The sequence below is a fragment of the Podarcis bocagei genome, assembly GCF_964188305.1.
Source record: "Podarcis bocagei genome assembly, chromosome: W".
NCBI classification, from domain to species: domain Eukaryota; kingdom Metazoa; phylum Chordata; class Lepidosauria; order Squamata; family Lacertidae; genus Podarcis; species Podarcis bocagei.
In genome coordinates this window covers 18,873,903-18,888,780 of record NC_138131.1, presented here as the reverse complement: position 1 = coordinate 18,888,780, position 14,878 = coordinate 18,873,903, and the positions used below count along the sequence as shown (strand labels likewise).

The following is a 14,878-nucleotide window of genomic DNA, read 5'->3' as shown; positions in this document are numbered from 1 at the left end:
TTATTCAGCTTTTATCAGCCTCAGTATTTTATCTACAACATTTGACAGCTTTTCCTTAACTAATATATTCACAAAGCTTGAGTTAAAAGCTCAAGTTAAAAGTCTTAGAGAAAGTCTTGGGAAGTCTTGGAGAAAGCCTTAATTAGCTACAGCTCGACTCAGTCTACCAACTACTTATCAGCAGAAGTGGAGATTAATTGCTCTAGTTTGGGAGGACGCCAAGCTTTTTGATTTGCAGCAGAAATTACCGCATTTTTTGCTCTATAAGACTCACTTTTCCCCTCCTAAAAAGTAGGGGGAAATGTGTGTGCGTCTTATGGAGCGAATGCAGGCTGCACAGCTATCCCAGAAGCCAGAACAGCAAGAGGGATTGCTGCTTTCAGCGATCCCTCTTGCTGTTCTGGCTTCTGAGATTCAGATATTTTTTTCCCCTGTTTTCCTCCTCCAAAAACTAGGTGCGTCTTATGGTCTGGTGCATCTTATAGAGCAAAAAATGTAGTAGATAGATAGATTAGATTAGATAGATTCTTTATTGTCATTACACTAGTGCAACATTGCACAAGTGCAACGAAATTGGATGCCATCCCTTAAAAACAACAAAAGCAAAACAACAGCAACAACCAAACAAACCACCTTCCAGCCACACCCACACCCATCAAACTCCCAGATCTCACTATCGAGTTACAGCATTCAAAAGGGCCACAGCTCTTGGATAGAAACTGTTTTTCAGTCTATTTGTCCTTGACTTGATGTTTCTATACCTCCTGCCAGAAGGCAGTAGTGCAAACAGGCTGTATCCCGGGTGAGATGGATCCTGCAGGATGTTGTTTGCTTTCCTAAGGCAACGGGAACCGTACAGTTCTTCCAAAGGTGGGAGAGGGTGACCAATAATCCTTTGGGCTGTGGTTATGACCTTCTGGAGCACCTTCCTCTCCCTAGCTGTACAACTGGAGAACCAAGCACAAATACAGTACGTAAGTATGCTCTCTATGGAGCCTCGGTAGAAGGACACCAGCAGTCTCTCACTCAGATTGTTCTTTTTTAAAAGTCTGAGGAAATAAATTCTCTGCTGGGCCTTCTTCACCAGAGCAGTGGTATTTGCGCTCCAAGTCATGCCCTGATCCATAGTCACTCCCAAGAACCTGAATTCCGCCACCCTCTCCACCCGTTCCCCGTTGATATACAAGGGCTGAATGTCCGCCTTTTTTTTCCTGTAATCCACCACCAATTCCTTGGTCTTAGCCGTATTAAGAGCCAGATTAATAGCGGCTGCATCTCCAGGAAAATGACTAGGTAGGAAAAAGAAGTGACCGGTCTCATCTCCACAAGTGAGCCCACAGCAGAAGTGCAAGCAGAGTAAACTGGATGATTTCATAAGAGCACAGAATTCAGAACCTACCACATCCAACAGAGCACATTCCCAGGTAGGTGGGGACGTTTTAATGGGTGGAGATCACCTAGGGGAGAATGCTGAGACGAGCGCCCATGAACTTGTTACGATATTTCCGTTCCACCTTAAGAAGGGAGCAGGTTGTTGTGTCACAGCCTGCGTATTTCCTGTTCACAGGAAGTTTCTGTTTTGTCTATAGCTGTTGTTTTTTTCTCTCTCCACGCCTGGACATCGAAGCAGGCAGTCATGTTTTCTTTGTTCTGACCAACGCTGAATAAAGTTGTAAATAATGCTCTCCTGAGTGCATCTTTCGTTGTGCGAACTCTGCTGAAAGAGCGTGCACAAGCCCTGGAATGTGGCAAGTTATTTCTGAGGCTCGTGTCGCTAATTGACTGATACTGTATCTACGGGAGATCGATGGATCGTCCGGAGGCGACATGGAGTCATGATGGCCTTAGTCTCCCTGGCAGTATCCCAACAGAACTATCCCATGAACTACTATCAGAGGGGGCACCACTCTATGCAGAAATACTCACGGACCACTGTCTGCTGACTGCAAGAACAGTGGAGGAAATTAACAGCAAATTAGAAAAGGTAACGTCTCTTTTGACTAAGTTGGTGCTTCTGGCGACCAGAAATAGCTCCCTCAATTCTAAAGAGGCTGGCCACAGCGTTGCCCTCCCCCATGACCATCATGTACAGGGGTGTAACTGGTCTGGACTTGATAACTGAGTGACTACAAATAGTAAAAATAACAATAGTGAAAGTAGGGACCTAATCCTACAATGCACTGAAGTAGATCTCGATATATATCCTTTCAGCGGTAAGCTGCCTTACTGGAAATCAATTGACAGCGTGAAGAGAAACTTTAAGCTTTTACTAAACATCCAGTGCGACAATTTGATCATGATAAACTTGCTTTGCACGGACCCCCAGCACACTAGACTCATGCTGACATTTTCCGACTCGGCTACTCCTAAAAAGCTCCTGAAATATAGGGCCCTCTTACAGGACTATAATATTGATTTGAGGCACGTTTTTAAAGACACAGAACGAAAACAACTACTGCCAAATTTGCCGTATAGCCGGACCAACCCCAAGAAACCAACACCCTCTCTGCCAAAGGGCTTTTGTCATAGGTCTGCAATTCATTCGGAAGGGCCGTCAAAGATGGATACATGCGGTGAACCCAACCGTAATACTCCCTTGGAGAGGAAAACCTCAGAGCAAATAGGCCAAACACATAAAGAACGCCAGCCCAATCTAGACAAGTCAAAGATAGAACAATCCATCAGACCTCTGGCAGATCCTGAATTTCACCATTCTTTACCCCGGCTGGAATCTATTCAGCCAACGACAAATGACGCTCCTCCCAAGGGTAACGTGACAAAGTCAGAGATAGATCTAATTGTCTTCGACGAAGCCCCCCCCCCCCCCATGATCTCAGCAAATCAGATAACACTGTCTCCAGGAAAAACTACAGGGGAGTAGAATTCTAACATTGCTCCAAGTTCTAGTGAACTCACCCCTCAAATCACCAACTCGAGTTCGATCAAGGAGATGACAGTTGCAAGTTCAAGAAGTAATGACACCAGGGTCAACAGACTAACAACTGACGCCCCAGAGGTAGTGAAGGAAAAACAGCAGGAACAGTCTGGGGCGCCAAGTGATAGCCAACCTTCCGACATGCACCTAGATTGACTTTATGCCATGGCTGGGAACCTGGTGCAACATTCCTCTTTGAAGCTGTTATCGTGGAATGTGGCAGGGTGGTTTTCTAAGCTGTGTCTCCTTGACTTTGCAAAGTTAATAAGGGCACATGATATAGTCTGTTTACAAGAAACCACGTCATTACATCACATTGAACTTGCAGGTTTTAATGCCTTTTCAATTCCGGCAACCAAAAGCCACAAGAAAGGTAGGCCTTCGGGTGGATTGTCTTGGACTTTATTGGCCTGACTTGACTCCCGCTAATTGATTTGCGATCCTCAATTAGCGATTTATGGCCGCCCGGCACACTTCCGCTCCGCAGCTCTCAGTCACGCCTCAGCAGAGTTTAACACAGTGGTGAAAAACTGTCACGTAGCTTGGCTTAGCTTCCAGACAAACACACAGAGTACAGGTATGTCTATTTACAGTCGTTTATTCCAACAAATCTCCGGAAAAACCAGGACTGCTTGCAGCCATTACAAAACTGCTCCTTTCCCCTCACAACACAGAGTGAGAATGGCAAACTCCTCCCAAACTCCTCCCAGCTTCGAAAACTGACGTCAGAATGGTGTGGCATCATGGGAACAACTTAACCTGTTAAGTTCCAAACCCAACACCCCTCTTTGCCGCACATTCTGACAAGACCCTTTTGAGTTCAACACCTTCCCCTTTGCCTTGTGCCCCTTCCCGGCATCTTTCCCAGGCACCTGTTGAACCCCTTCAACACTCCCAGAATCACACTGTGCGAATCTTGCCCACGCACTTGTTGCTTGGTATCTTTCAGGTGGGACGCCCTTTGTTGTGCGACTAGACCTTCTGGGCACAAACTCAGATGTTACCTCTGACTCACTGCCACCAGGAACTGTGTCCTCAGCATCACGGGATTCCCCCTCTGACTTAAAGCGTTTTCGAATCCTCTCCATTACACTCACAGGAGAACTGGGTTCGCTTTTGGGTGTTCTCTTAACATCTTGTGGAGAAACTATAGATACCTCCTCCTGTTCCTGACTTTGGTCAGTTACCTGATCGTCATCATCGGATTCTGAATCCTGATCTTGGACCTGGTCCTCATCACCGGGATCAGCCTCTGCCTCCCTTTCCTCAGAATCAGATAGACATTCTGAGAGCACATCACGCATGACAGCAGTTTTTGACCTTTTATCCTGCTCATAGAACTCAGCGTGTTTACTGATCAGCACCTTACTCTGATCACCCGATGGAAATGCAAACCTCCATGCACGTGCTTCTGGCTCATACCCGCAGAAGATCATTTTCCGGAACTTGGATCCATCTGGCCCCTGCAAAGCAGTAGGTACTGGCACAGATGCACCTGACCCAAACATACGCAAAAAATGAATCTGGGGTTTCCTGCCATGCAACAACCTAAAGGGTGTGTCACCTACTAGTGAATTGTAGGTACGATTCCAGGTGAAGCCCACATACTTGATTGCCTCCAGCCAAAACTTTGGAGGTAACCCAGAATCTTTCAGCAACACCTGTGCAGCCTGGATCAGAGCCTGACGTCTCAGCCCTGCCACCCCCCACTGATTGGGTGAAGTCACTGTGTGACGTATCCCTTTCTTGCGAAAGAACTTCTGCAAAGCAGAACCTGTTGACTGGGCTCCTCTGTCACTTGTGACAGCTTGCACTCTGGTGGAAAACCTTTGTTCCACCTCCTCAATCCATCCTTTGATCAGCTGTGCTGCATCATCCTTGGATTTGAGACCGTGGGTCCAGGAATTCTGCGTAAAATCATCCTGCATCGTGAGCAGAAACCTTGACCCTCCCAGACTTGGTTCCTTTACAGGACCCCACAAATCTATGTGGACCAGTTCAAAAGGTCTTGTGGTTACCCTCTCCACTTTTGGATAACTGCATCCTTTTACCTTTGCCAGTTTGCAAGTTTCACAATTTACAGCATATCCACATTCTGCAATGTGACAACCTTTGGAAACCTCAGGCAACACCTGTAGTTCTTCTAAAGAACCATGAGCTGTCCTAGTATGCCAAATATGGGCACATGACGCATGATTGGGAATTGTAGCACGCAGTGCTTGTGCTTTCTCAACCTTCCCATCACCCTCCAGAGGCGTTTTAAGAATGAAGATTCTGCCCCTTTTTAAGATGAAGATTCTGCCCCTTTTTAACCTTGGCAAGCATCCTCCCTCCTTTGGAGATTGTGCAGACATCATCCTGAAAACAAACCTTTAACCCCCTTTTTAGCAAATAAGGTACAGACAAAAGGCAGTGGTGCATCCCTGGAACGGTACAACACTCCATCGTCTCCTGTAAAATAGAAAAATGCACATTTACAGCATTAGTCACATCTCTTTTCTGTCCATTTGCGAAAAGTACAGTCTTCCCAGCAGGAATTGCCTTGCAATTCCACATCTCGACAGCAGGAGTCTCTGGAATCAAATTGCAATTAGCTGCAGAGTCAATTACAAAACAAAGCTCTGAGCCTGTGCCACAGCCTTGCTCAAACAAAGCAAGACTGGCCGTGAGTTGATACGTCTCTTCCTGGCACCTGGCACGTCCACCAGCCTCAGTCCCACGTCTGGTTGTTTTTCCAGACCGGTTGCCATGGAAACCCGACTGATTCCCATGAGAGGTGTCCTTGAAGCCTTCCTGTGCAGCTGCCCTCGCTCTCTGTGGGCAATCTCGACGCAAGTGTCCCGTTGCATTACACACGTAGCAACGACGAACTCCAGTGGAAAAACACTGCCCGGGGCTCTTTTCAGCTGGCCTGGCCCTCCTTCTTCCGGAAAAGCACTCCTTGCCAGATCCGCCCCCCCTGAACTCCACTCCAGTATGCACAGTGGAAAACTTTTCAAACTTACCTTTGGAATTCTCCGCCCCCCGACTTGCTCACTAGCACTCCTTGAGGCTAAATCATCAGGAACAGGGGCTCCAGCCATCTCTAGGCTTTCAGCTTCCATCTGCCCTTGGCCCTCTGCTGAGTCTTCACACAGACGTTTTAGCACTCGCCAGGCCTCACACGCAGATTCAATGCTTTTCAGGTGATGTTGCAAATTAGCATGAACACCTGCTCTCAACATGCAGACCTCAGCTCTCATAGCTTTCTCCCTCTGCATTTTCTCCTCCAGAGAAACAGATTGCAGTATCTCTGTATTTCTGCCATCTCTGTCCACCAGTTGCACTGGCTCTCTCTGGGAAATGTCCCAAATTTCCGTGGCTAAAAACCACGCTCTCACCCTTCTTGCCCAGGTATTCCACGCTTGGGCGGTGAGTTCCTCAAGCTGTTCAAACGGAGCTTGAAACACCTCCTGGCCATCTGCCATCTTCTTCCGTTCTCCCACGGGGCCCCAAGCTCACTCACCAGCTTATCCGGCACCTGTCCGTGGAGAAACGATTCCCTGCTGCTCTCAGCTCTTGGCTCCACAGCATTCAGCAAAGCTCTGCGTCTTTCAGCTAGCCGCTTGCCTCAGATTCCGGCCTCAGCCTCCTGCCGTGCTCCTCTGCTCGACACCGCAGATCAAAGCTTTCGGCAGCCTCAGTGACAGCTTTACGATCGGTGATTAAGGTTACCCATAACCTCTTGGACTTTATTGGCCTGACGTGACTCCCGCTAATTGATTTGCGATCCTCAATTAGCGATTTATGGCCGCCCGGCACACTTCCGCTCCGCAGCTCTCAGTCACGCCTCAGCAGAGTTTAACACAGTGGTGAAAAACTGTCACGTAGCTTGGCTTAGCTTCCAGACAAACACACAGAGTACAGGTATGTCTATTTACAGTCGTTTATTCCAACAAATCTCCGGAAAAACCAGGACTGCTTGCAGCCATTACAAAACTGCTCCTTTCCCCTCACAACACAGAGTGAGAATGGCAAACTCCTCCCAAACTCCTCCCAGCTTCGAAAACTGACGTCAGAATGGTGTGGCATCATGGGAACAACTTAACCTGTTAAGTTCCAAACCCAACAGATTGTTAACCCTGGTGGCTCCCCATATAAAAAGTAAACACATCCTGTCGACAAATGCTAGCTGTAAATTACTAGTAACAAAGATAGAGCTAGTGTGCCAGGGACTGTTACTGATCAATGTGTATATCCCTCCCACTCCTACTGTCACAGCCAAGAACCTACAATGGAAATTTTTTGCACATGTGCTCAAGAATCTGGACTTCATTTGCCCTGACCTACATATTATCTTGACTGGAGACTTTAATGCCTGCCTAGGCCAAGGGTGGGAAGTGTATACAAAAGCATGGGAGATCTTGGATACCACTGTTCTTCCAGACTTCTTTTTCTGGGAATATAGATCCTGGGATCCAGTAATTAATCTGGCTAGTCTGCGACTCACCAAGCTGACCACCACCAGGACCCTGACGTGGCTCATGGGCTAACTGATTGGGAAGGCTCTGGGAATTTTACCTATATTTCCCCGCAGGGAAATAGTGTGGTGGACTATATTCTGATACCCACTAATTTGATGCCCTACATGGCTGAGTTCTACATAGGTGATCCTATGCTCAGTGACCATCTCCCTCTACATTGCAAACTTGTCTTTCCATCGAGGAAGTCAGAACAGTTAATTAATCCATCCCCCCAGGAACCAAGTCTCCAGCACGTAAGGATATGTGTTAACGAGCATACACTATCTCTTTTCCAAAGCTTCGTGAATTCTGACTGTGAGATTCATTTGTTTTCGGTAGAGAAAGGTGAACTTTCCCCTGTTGTTGGAATCTCTCGGTTTGAAGAATATATTGACACTTTTAACAATTGAACTGTCCCATTTACACTCGCACAGGTCACCTAAGAAGAGGGGGATTGGCGATTGGACTGACAAAGAAACCATAGCAATTAAAACTGAGGTTAGGAGACTCTATAGAGAGTTCAGAGAGACGGGCAGCTCTCAGTTGCCTGACATTTACTTCTCCAGATCTCAACAACTTAGGGAAACTGTCAGAGCTGCTTCAAGATCCTAGCTCACAGAGGATCACGCTAGCCAGCGGTCATTAAGTAAAAGTCTTTATTGAATTACAGTTTCCATTCTCACGCTGCTGTCTGCAACTCTACGTCTACTAGCTAGATCGGCGAGGCTCCGTCTGAGTCTCCGCCCCGTGCGCACCAACTTAATATCCTAGCCTTGCTCCACCTTTTCCTCCTGACTGTCCTCCTCTGGGTCCCTCTACCCCCCGGGGCTTCTTCCTTCCGGGATTCTTCTGACGCTGACCCGGACCCTTCTGCCTCCTTGCGCCGGGCTTTAGGACCTGGTTCCCTTTCGGGGCTGCTCACTGCGCCGCCTTCCTCTGCATTTGAACTTGGCGCGCGCGCCCAACCTTCCACTTTCCTCTTAACCGTTTCTTCGCTCCCCGATGGAGGTGTGGCCACTCCTGACTCCTGCCCTCCCTCCTGTGGTGAGCTGCCAGCGCTTCCCCCCTGGCTCCTTTCCTCTTCCCTGCTTCCTGGCGGTGACGCTGGTCCCGATTTCCAGCTGCTCCCCCCTGAGTCTCCTCTGGCTCTATCTTCCTGGGGTGCCTCCCTAGACTCCCCCCTTGCCCTGGCCACTGGTGCTCCTTTCTGTGAATCCTCTGATTCACTGGAAAGACTGGGAGATCTCGGGTCGTCGTCATCACTCATCCTTTCCTCTGTCTCCTCCCCTTCGCTCTCTGTTTCCTCCCTTGCCCGTGCCTCTGCACCTAAACCCCTGACATCCATCCCCCCCTCGAAGCCCCCCAGTCCCCCCTCCCCTCCTTCCGGTGCTGGAGCTGGGGGCTGCTGTTGCAAAGGGACGAACGTCGGATATCGGTCGCTTCCCGTGGCAGGCCTCCATCGGAACTCTTCCGGGTCTTCCTCTCTGCTCTCGTTGACGACAGTCACCTCCTCTTCCATCTCTGTGCCGCCGTGCTCGAAACCAGGGTCGTCCCCGAAAATGTCCATGTCCGTCTCTCCCGCACTTCCTCCAGGCGGCGTTGCTCGGCCGGAACAGTCCAGCCACTTCCTGCGGAACTGCTCCTCCGGCCTATCGTCCCACCAATACGAGGGTTCTGAGACAGATCCCGAGGGTGACCCCTCTGGGGAACGGACGTCTCGTGTTGGTTCCTCGTCCGAGTCGAACCCCCTGAACGTGCTGTCCGAAAGCGTGGGCGTGAAAAGCCAGTCGTCGAAAAAGTCTGCTGGCATAGGTCTATGTGGGAAGAGGGCATGAAACTCGTCTTTGAGCAGAGGTTCGTCTAAAGCGTAGCCCGGCACCCAGCTGTTCGCACTGGCCGGGGTGCCTTCCCTGGCGAGAAAGTATTCTACTCCCTCTTCCCCCCATCTGGAGTCCAAAATCTCCGTGACTTCGTTGATGCGCTCCTCCTGTGCCACTCCCGCGTGCCCCGTTCCTTCTCTGAGCGGACTCGGCGCCGTTCCGGGTTCCTGGAACCTGTGCGGTGCCTTGTATGGAGTGAGCACCGATCTGTGGAACACCGGATGCATTCTGGAACCCTCCGGAAGCGCCAGCCTGAAAGCCACCGGGTTGACCTGCTCTTCGACTTGGTATGGCCCCAGTTGTTTATGCCCTAGTTTCTTCTTGGCCAACGACCTGGCCGGCACTGCGTGGGCTGCTAACCAGACCCAGTCTCCCACGTGGAGCTCTTCGCCAACCCTTCTGTGTTTGTCCGCTTGTACCTTGTATGCGTGTTTAGCCAGCTCCAGGTGGCGCCGCAGCTGATCGTGGACTTCCTGCAGCTCCGACGCGAACGCATCTGCTGACTGCGGCTCCCCTTCTCCCCTGCATTCCAGTCCCGGGAAGGTTCTAGGGTGCCGCCCGTTGTTGGCGAAGAACGGCGTGACGCCCGTGGATACGTGCTTCGTGTTGTTGTAGGCAAACTCTGCAAGCGGCAGGTAATCCACCCACGTCGCAGGCTGTTGGTTTGCATAACATCTCAGGTACTGCTGCATGATGGCATTGGCTCGCTCCGCTTGCCCGTTGGTCTGCGGGTGTCTCGCCGACGCCAGATTGATCTTGACGTTTAGGAAGCCCATCAGCTTCTGCCAGAAGTTCGAGATGAACTGCCGCCCGCGGTCGGACAGAATAGACCGTGGCAGACCGTGAACCTTGAACACGTGGTCTATGAACAGTTTGGCGGTTTGCTCTGCCGTGGCCACCTTAGCACACGGAATGAAATGCGCCATCTTGGAGAACAGGTCCACAACCACCAACACTGCCGTCTTGCCCCTTGAGCTGGGCAGATCCGTGACAAAGTCCAGAGCCACCCTTTCCCAAGGTTCGACCGGAGTTTGCAGCGGCTCCAACAGTCCAGCCGGCGGTTTGTGCACCGGCTTTGCCCTCTGGCAGGTGTCACACCTCGCCACGTAGTCTGCGACCTCCCCTCTCATTCCAGGCCACCAGAAATCCCTGGCTACTAATTCCACCGTCTTCTCCTTGCCAAAGTGCCCGGCCGTGGGTGCGTCGTGCAGCTGCTGTAGCACCTTGGCTCGAAGTTCGTCACCCGGCACGTAGATGGCCCCTTTACGGATGAGCAATCCATCTCGTAGCTGGAAACCGTCGGCCGCTGCCTTGCCCCCTCGCACCTCTGCCATCTTCGTTTGTGCGAAGGAGTCCCCCTGCAACGCTCGCCGCACCGCCTCTAGGTCCACGGTCGCCGCGGCGCACGCCCACACTGTCGGTGCAAAGATGTGCATGGCGGCCGCTGGTGTTGCGTCCTCCAGATACTGTGGCTTGCGGGAGAGAGCGTCTGCCATGATGTTGGTGTCCCCCGGGACATACTCTATTCGGAAGTCGAAGTCCGCAAAGAACTCAGCCCAACGTATCTGCCTCTGGTTCAGGAACTGTGCCGTGCGCCAGTGTTCCAGATTCTTGTGGTCCGTGCAAACCTGCACCGTGTGCTTGGCGCCGATCAGAAAGTGCCTCCACGCCTTGAACGCTGCATGAATGGCCAGCAACTCCCTGTCCCATATGGTGTAGTTCTGCTCGGACTTGCTGAGCTTCCTGGAGTAAAACGCTCCCGGCCGCCACACGCCCTGCGGATCCTTCTGCAGCAGGACCGCCCCCACTGCTCTGTCCGAAGCGTCTGTCTCCACCCTCATCGGCATGCTGGGGTTGACATGAAGCAACTGCTCTTCCGACGCGAAGAGACGCTTGAGGGCCTGAAAGGACTGCTCCGCCTGCTCTGTCCAGATGAACTTCTTCTTCTTGGAGCTAAGGGTGTCAGTGATGGCCGCCGTCTGCATCGCGAAGCCCTTGATAAACTTGCGATAGAAGTTCGCAAAGCCGACAAACCATTGGACCTCCTTCCGGTTGCGTGGGCTCTTCCAATCCAACACTGCTCGAACCTTGGCGCTGTCCATGGCGAGCCCCTTGTCAGACAGCTTGTAGCCCAGAAAATCCACCTCCGGCACGTCAAATTGGCACTTCTCCAGCTTGGCGTAGAGCCTGTGTTGCTTTAGCCTGCCCAGCACTTCCTTGACGTGCTTGTCATGTTCTTGCTGCGACTCCGAAAAGATCAGGATGTCATCCAAGAAACAGACGCACGTCTTGTAGAGAAGTCCTGCCAACACGTGATGCATAAATGCTTGAAAAACGTGAGCGCCATTTTGCAGTCCAAAAGGCATAACTCTGTATTCGTAGGTACCCAGTGGCGTGAACATGGCTGTCTTCCACTCATCACCCTCCCGCATGCGAATGAGGTTGTACGCCCCCCGCAGGTCCAACTTGGTGAACACCTTTCCCTTCCGTACCTTCGCCAGGAGGTCGTCGATGCGGGGCATGGGGAAGTCCGACGGCTTGGTCATACTGTTCAAAATCCTGTAATCCACTACGAGTCTTTTTTGGGGCGTGTCTCGCTTCTTAACAAAGAATACAGGACTGCCCCCCGCTGCCTTAGACTCCCGGATGAAACCGCGCTCCAAATTATGATCGATGAAGTCTTTGAGTTCCTGCAGTTCATCCTCAGACATGGAATACAGCTTCCCTTTAGGCAGCGCCGCCCCCGGCAGCAGGTCAATTTTGCAGTCATATGGTCTGTGAGGGGGTAGCCTGTCCGCCTCCTTCTCGCAGAAAACTTCTAGAAATTCTGCGTACTTGTGGGGAATCGCTTGCAGCGTGCCTAGCAGCAGCTGTGACTCCTCTTCCTCTCCTTCCTGCCTGGGTACGATGCAGTGTTCAGCACAAAAGGAAGAGCCGAAGACCAGCTGCCTCTGGAACCAAGCCATCGTTGGGCTGTGCTTGTCCAGCCAACTCATGCCCAACACAATGGGCGTGTCAGACAGTTGAGTGACGTTGAAGCTGATGACTTCCCTGTGATTCCCAAGTCGCATCACCATTGGTGGCGTCTGCTTCACCACTTGCCCCCCTAGCAGCTCCCTGCCATCCACCGTGACAACCTGCAGGGGCAGTGTGGCCGGCAGCAACTGCACAGCGTGCCTGTCGACAAATTCCTGCCCTATAAAGTCCGCGTTGCTGCCGGAGTCGATGGTGATTGGCACGTCCATGGTGATTCCATTGGGCAGCTGGAGAGATGCTGTGAGCCTCACTACTGGTTTGGGCGGGAGGGGGTTCACTGGCTGTAAAATTTCTGGGGACTGCGTCACTAACACGTCTGGCTGGGCCCCAGTGCCTCTTCCTCCAGCCAGACATCGTCGTTTCCCTGCTGTGGTCCTCCCTGCTGCGTTGCTGCAGTCACCATTGCTGAGGCTGCAGTAAGCTTGTGGGGCCTCTGGGGACACTCTTTCGCCATATGCCCTGGCTGCTCACAGACGTAACACTTCCTGGTCCCTCTAGGAGGCTTCGCCTTCACTGCTGCCGGTGCTAGGGCTCTGGTTGCTGACTGAGCCCTTGCACCTCCAACCTCCATAGGTTCGGCTCCTCCTCCTGGCGGAGGCGTGGATTGCGCCCGCGCTGCTTCTCTGGGAAAGAAGGAGGGGCCCCCGGCTGGTTCGCGCCCTCCACGTCCTTCGTCCTTGCTCCACGGACGTCCTTCCAGCCTCACTCCCACTGCCAGTGCCCTCTGAACGACCTCCTGGGTGGTTCGGGGTCTCTCCCCCCTCGCTATCTCATCTTTAATCGAGTTGTGCAGTCCCTCCCAAAAGAGGTCTCTTACAGGAGCCGAATCTCTGTCCCATTCCAGGGCGCTGACCAAGGCGAAAAAGCGGGCATGATACTGTCTGACGCTGGCCCTCCCTTGTCTCAGCCCATGCACCTCCTTCCGTGCAAGATCAATGTCAATACTTGATAAGAAACACCCATCCATCGCTTTAATAAAGGCATCCGCATTCTGGAGCGCCGGATCGTTATCTCTCCATAAATTGCGCAACCATGCTTTCGCCTCCCCATGCAGATGGGACATGATGAACCCCACTCTCTCCTGTTCATCTCTAAAGTCTTTATGCAACAGTTGCAGTGCGCACAGTACGTCGGCTCTAAAGTTGGGATACTGTTGCAGGTTCCCATCGAAGTGAGAGAGTAGCCCGCCTGTCCGTCTCGCCAACCCAATTCCCTCCTGCCGGGGTGTTTGCTTTGCCAGTACGTCTAACCTGACCTGGAGATCCCTGCAGGCGGCAGCTGCCTCGTCCTCTCTCTTCCTGGATGCGAGAACCTCGGCATTCAGTTGTGCCACTGCTTTTCTGAGGTCCTCTATCTGCTGCTCAACCGTCATGTCTCCTGCCGTTCGTGAGCTCGCTAGTGGGCGTCTGTTTCTCTCCCCTCCTCGAGGCTGCAGATGCCCACAATGTGCAGACGGAGCCTACTGTCAGAGCTGCTTCAAGATCCTAGCTCACAGAGGATCACGCTAGCCAGCGGTCATTAAGTAAAAGTCTTTATTGAATTACAGTTTCCATTCTCACGCTGCTGTCTGCAACTCTACGTCTACTAGCTAGATCGGCGAGGCTCCGTCTGAGTCTCCGCCCCGTGCGCACCAACTTAATATCCTAGCCTTGCTCCACCTTTTCCTCCTGACTGTCCTCCTCTGGGTCCCTCTACCCCCCGGGGCTTCTTCCTTCCGGGATTCTTCTGACGCTGACCCGGACCCTTCTGCCTCCTTGCGCCGGGCTTTAGGACCTGGTTCCCTTTCGGGGCTGCTCACTGCGCCGCCTTCCTCTGCATTTGAACTTGGCGCGCGCGCCCAACCTTCCACTTTCCTCTTAACCGTTTCTTCGCTCCCCGATGGAGGTGTGGCCACTCCTGACTCCTGCCCTCCCTCCTGTGGTGAGCTGCCAGCGCTTCCCCCCTGGCTCCTTTCCTCTTCCCTGCTTCCTGGCGGTGACGCTGGTCCCGATTTCCAGCTGCTCCCCCCTGAGTCTCCTCTGGCTCTATCTTCCTGGGGTGCCTCCCTAGACTCCCCCCTTGCCCTGGCCACTGGTGCTCCTTTCTGTGAATCCTCTGATTCACTGGAAAGACTGGGAGATCTCGGGTCGTCGTCATCACTCATCCTTTCCTCTGTCTCCTCCCCTTCGCTCTCTGTTTCCTCCCTTGCCCGTGCCTCTGCACCTAAACCCCTGACAGAAACTATCCAGCTCAGCCGGATAAGATATAATCAGGCATGTTGGGATACGCTACTCTCAGCCATCCTAACAAAAGATCATAAGAAATTTTGGAAGGCTGCAGCAGACTCCCCACAGACACAGGATGATTCACTGACATTGATTCCATCTTTGTCATGGGTAGAGCATTTTAAGGCGGTTTTCTTCAATGACTATATTCCACCTGATAGTCAAGACCATACCACTTTTACTTTCGCAGATGAGTGGCCCCCTGTCTCCATCACCGAAGTTATAGCTTTAATTGACCAGATGAAAGCAGGAAAGGCTGCC

General features: G+C 51.8%; 1 protein-coding gene across 1 annotated transcript in view; it reads right to left on the bottom strand.

Moving 5' to 3' along the window:
* Positions 1 to 10,245, bottom strand: part of LOC308577839 (large ribosomal subunit protein eL8-like) — a 42,026-nt gene extending 31,781 nt beyond the window's left edge. The window contains exon 1 of the mRNA XM_081178236.1: positions 10,241 to 10,245. Within this exon, the coding sequence (XP_081034362.1) occupies positions 10,241 to 10,243 (3 nt within the window). The 5' untranslated portion in view covers positions 10,244 to 10,245. The remainder of the gene's footprint in view (positions 1 to 10,240) is intronic.
* Between the last annotated feature and the right edge of the window lie 4,633 nt (positions 10,246 to 14,878).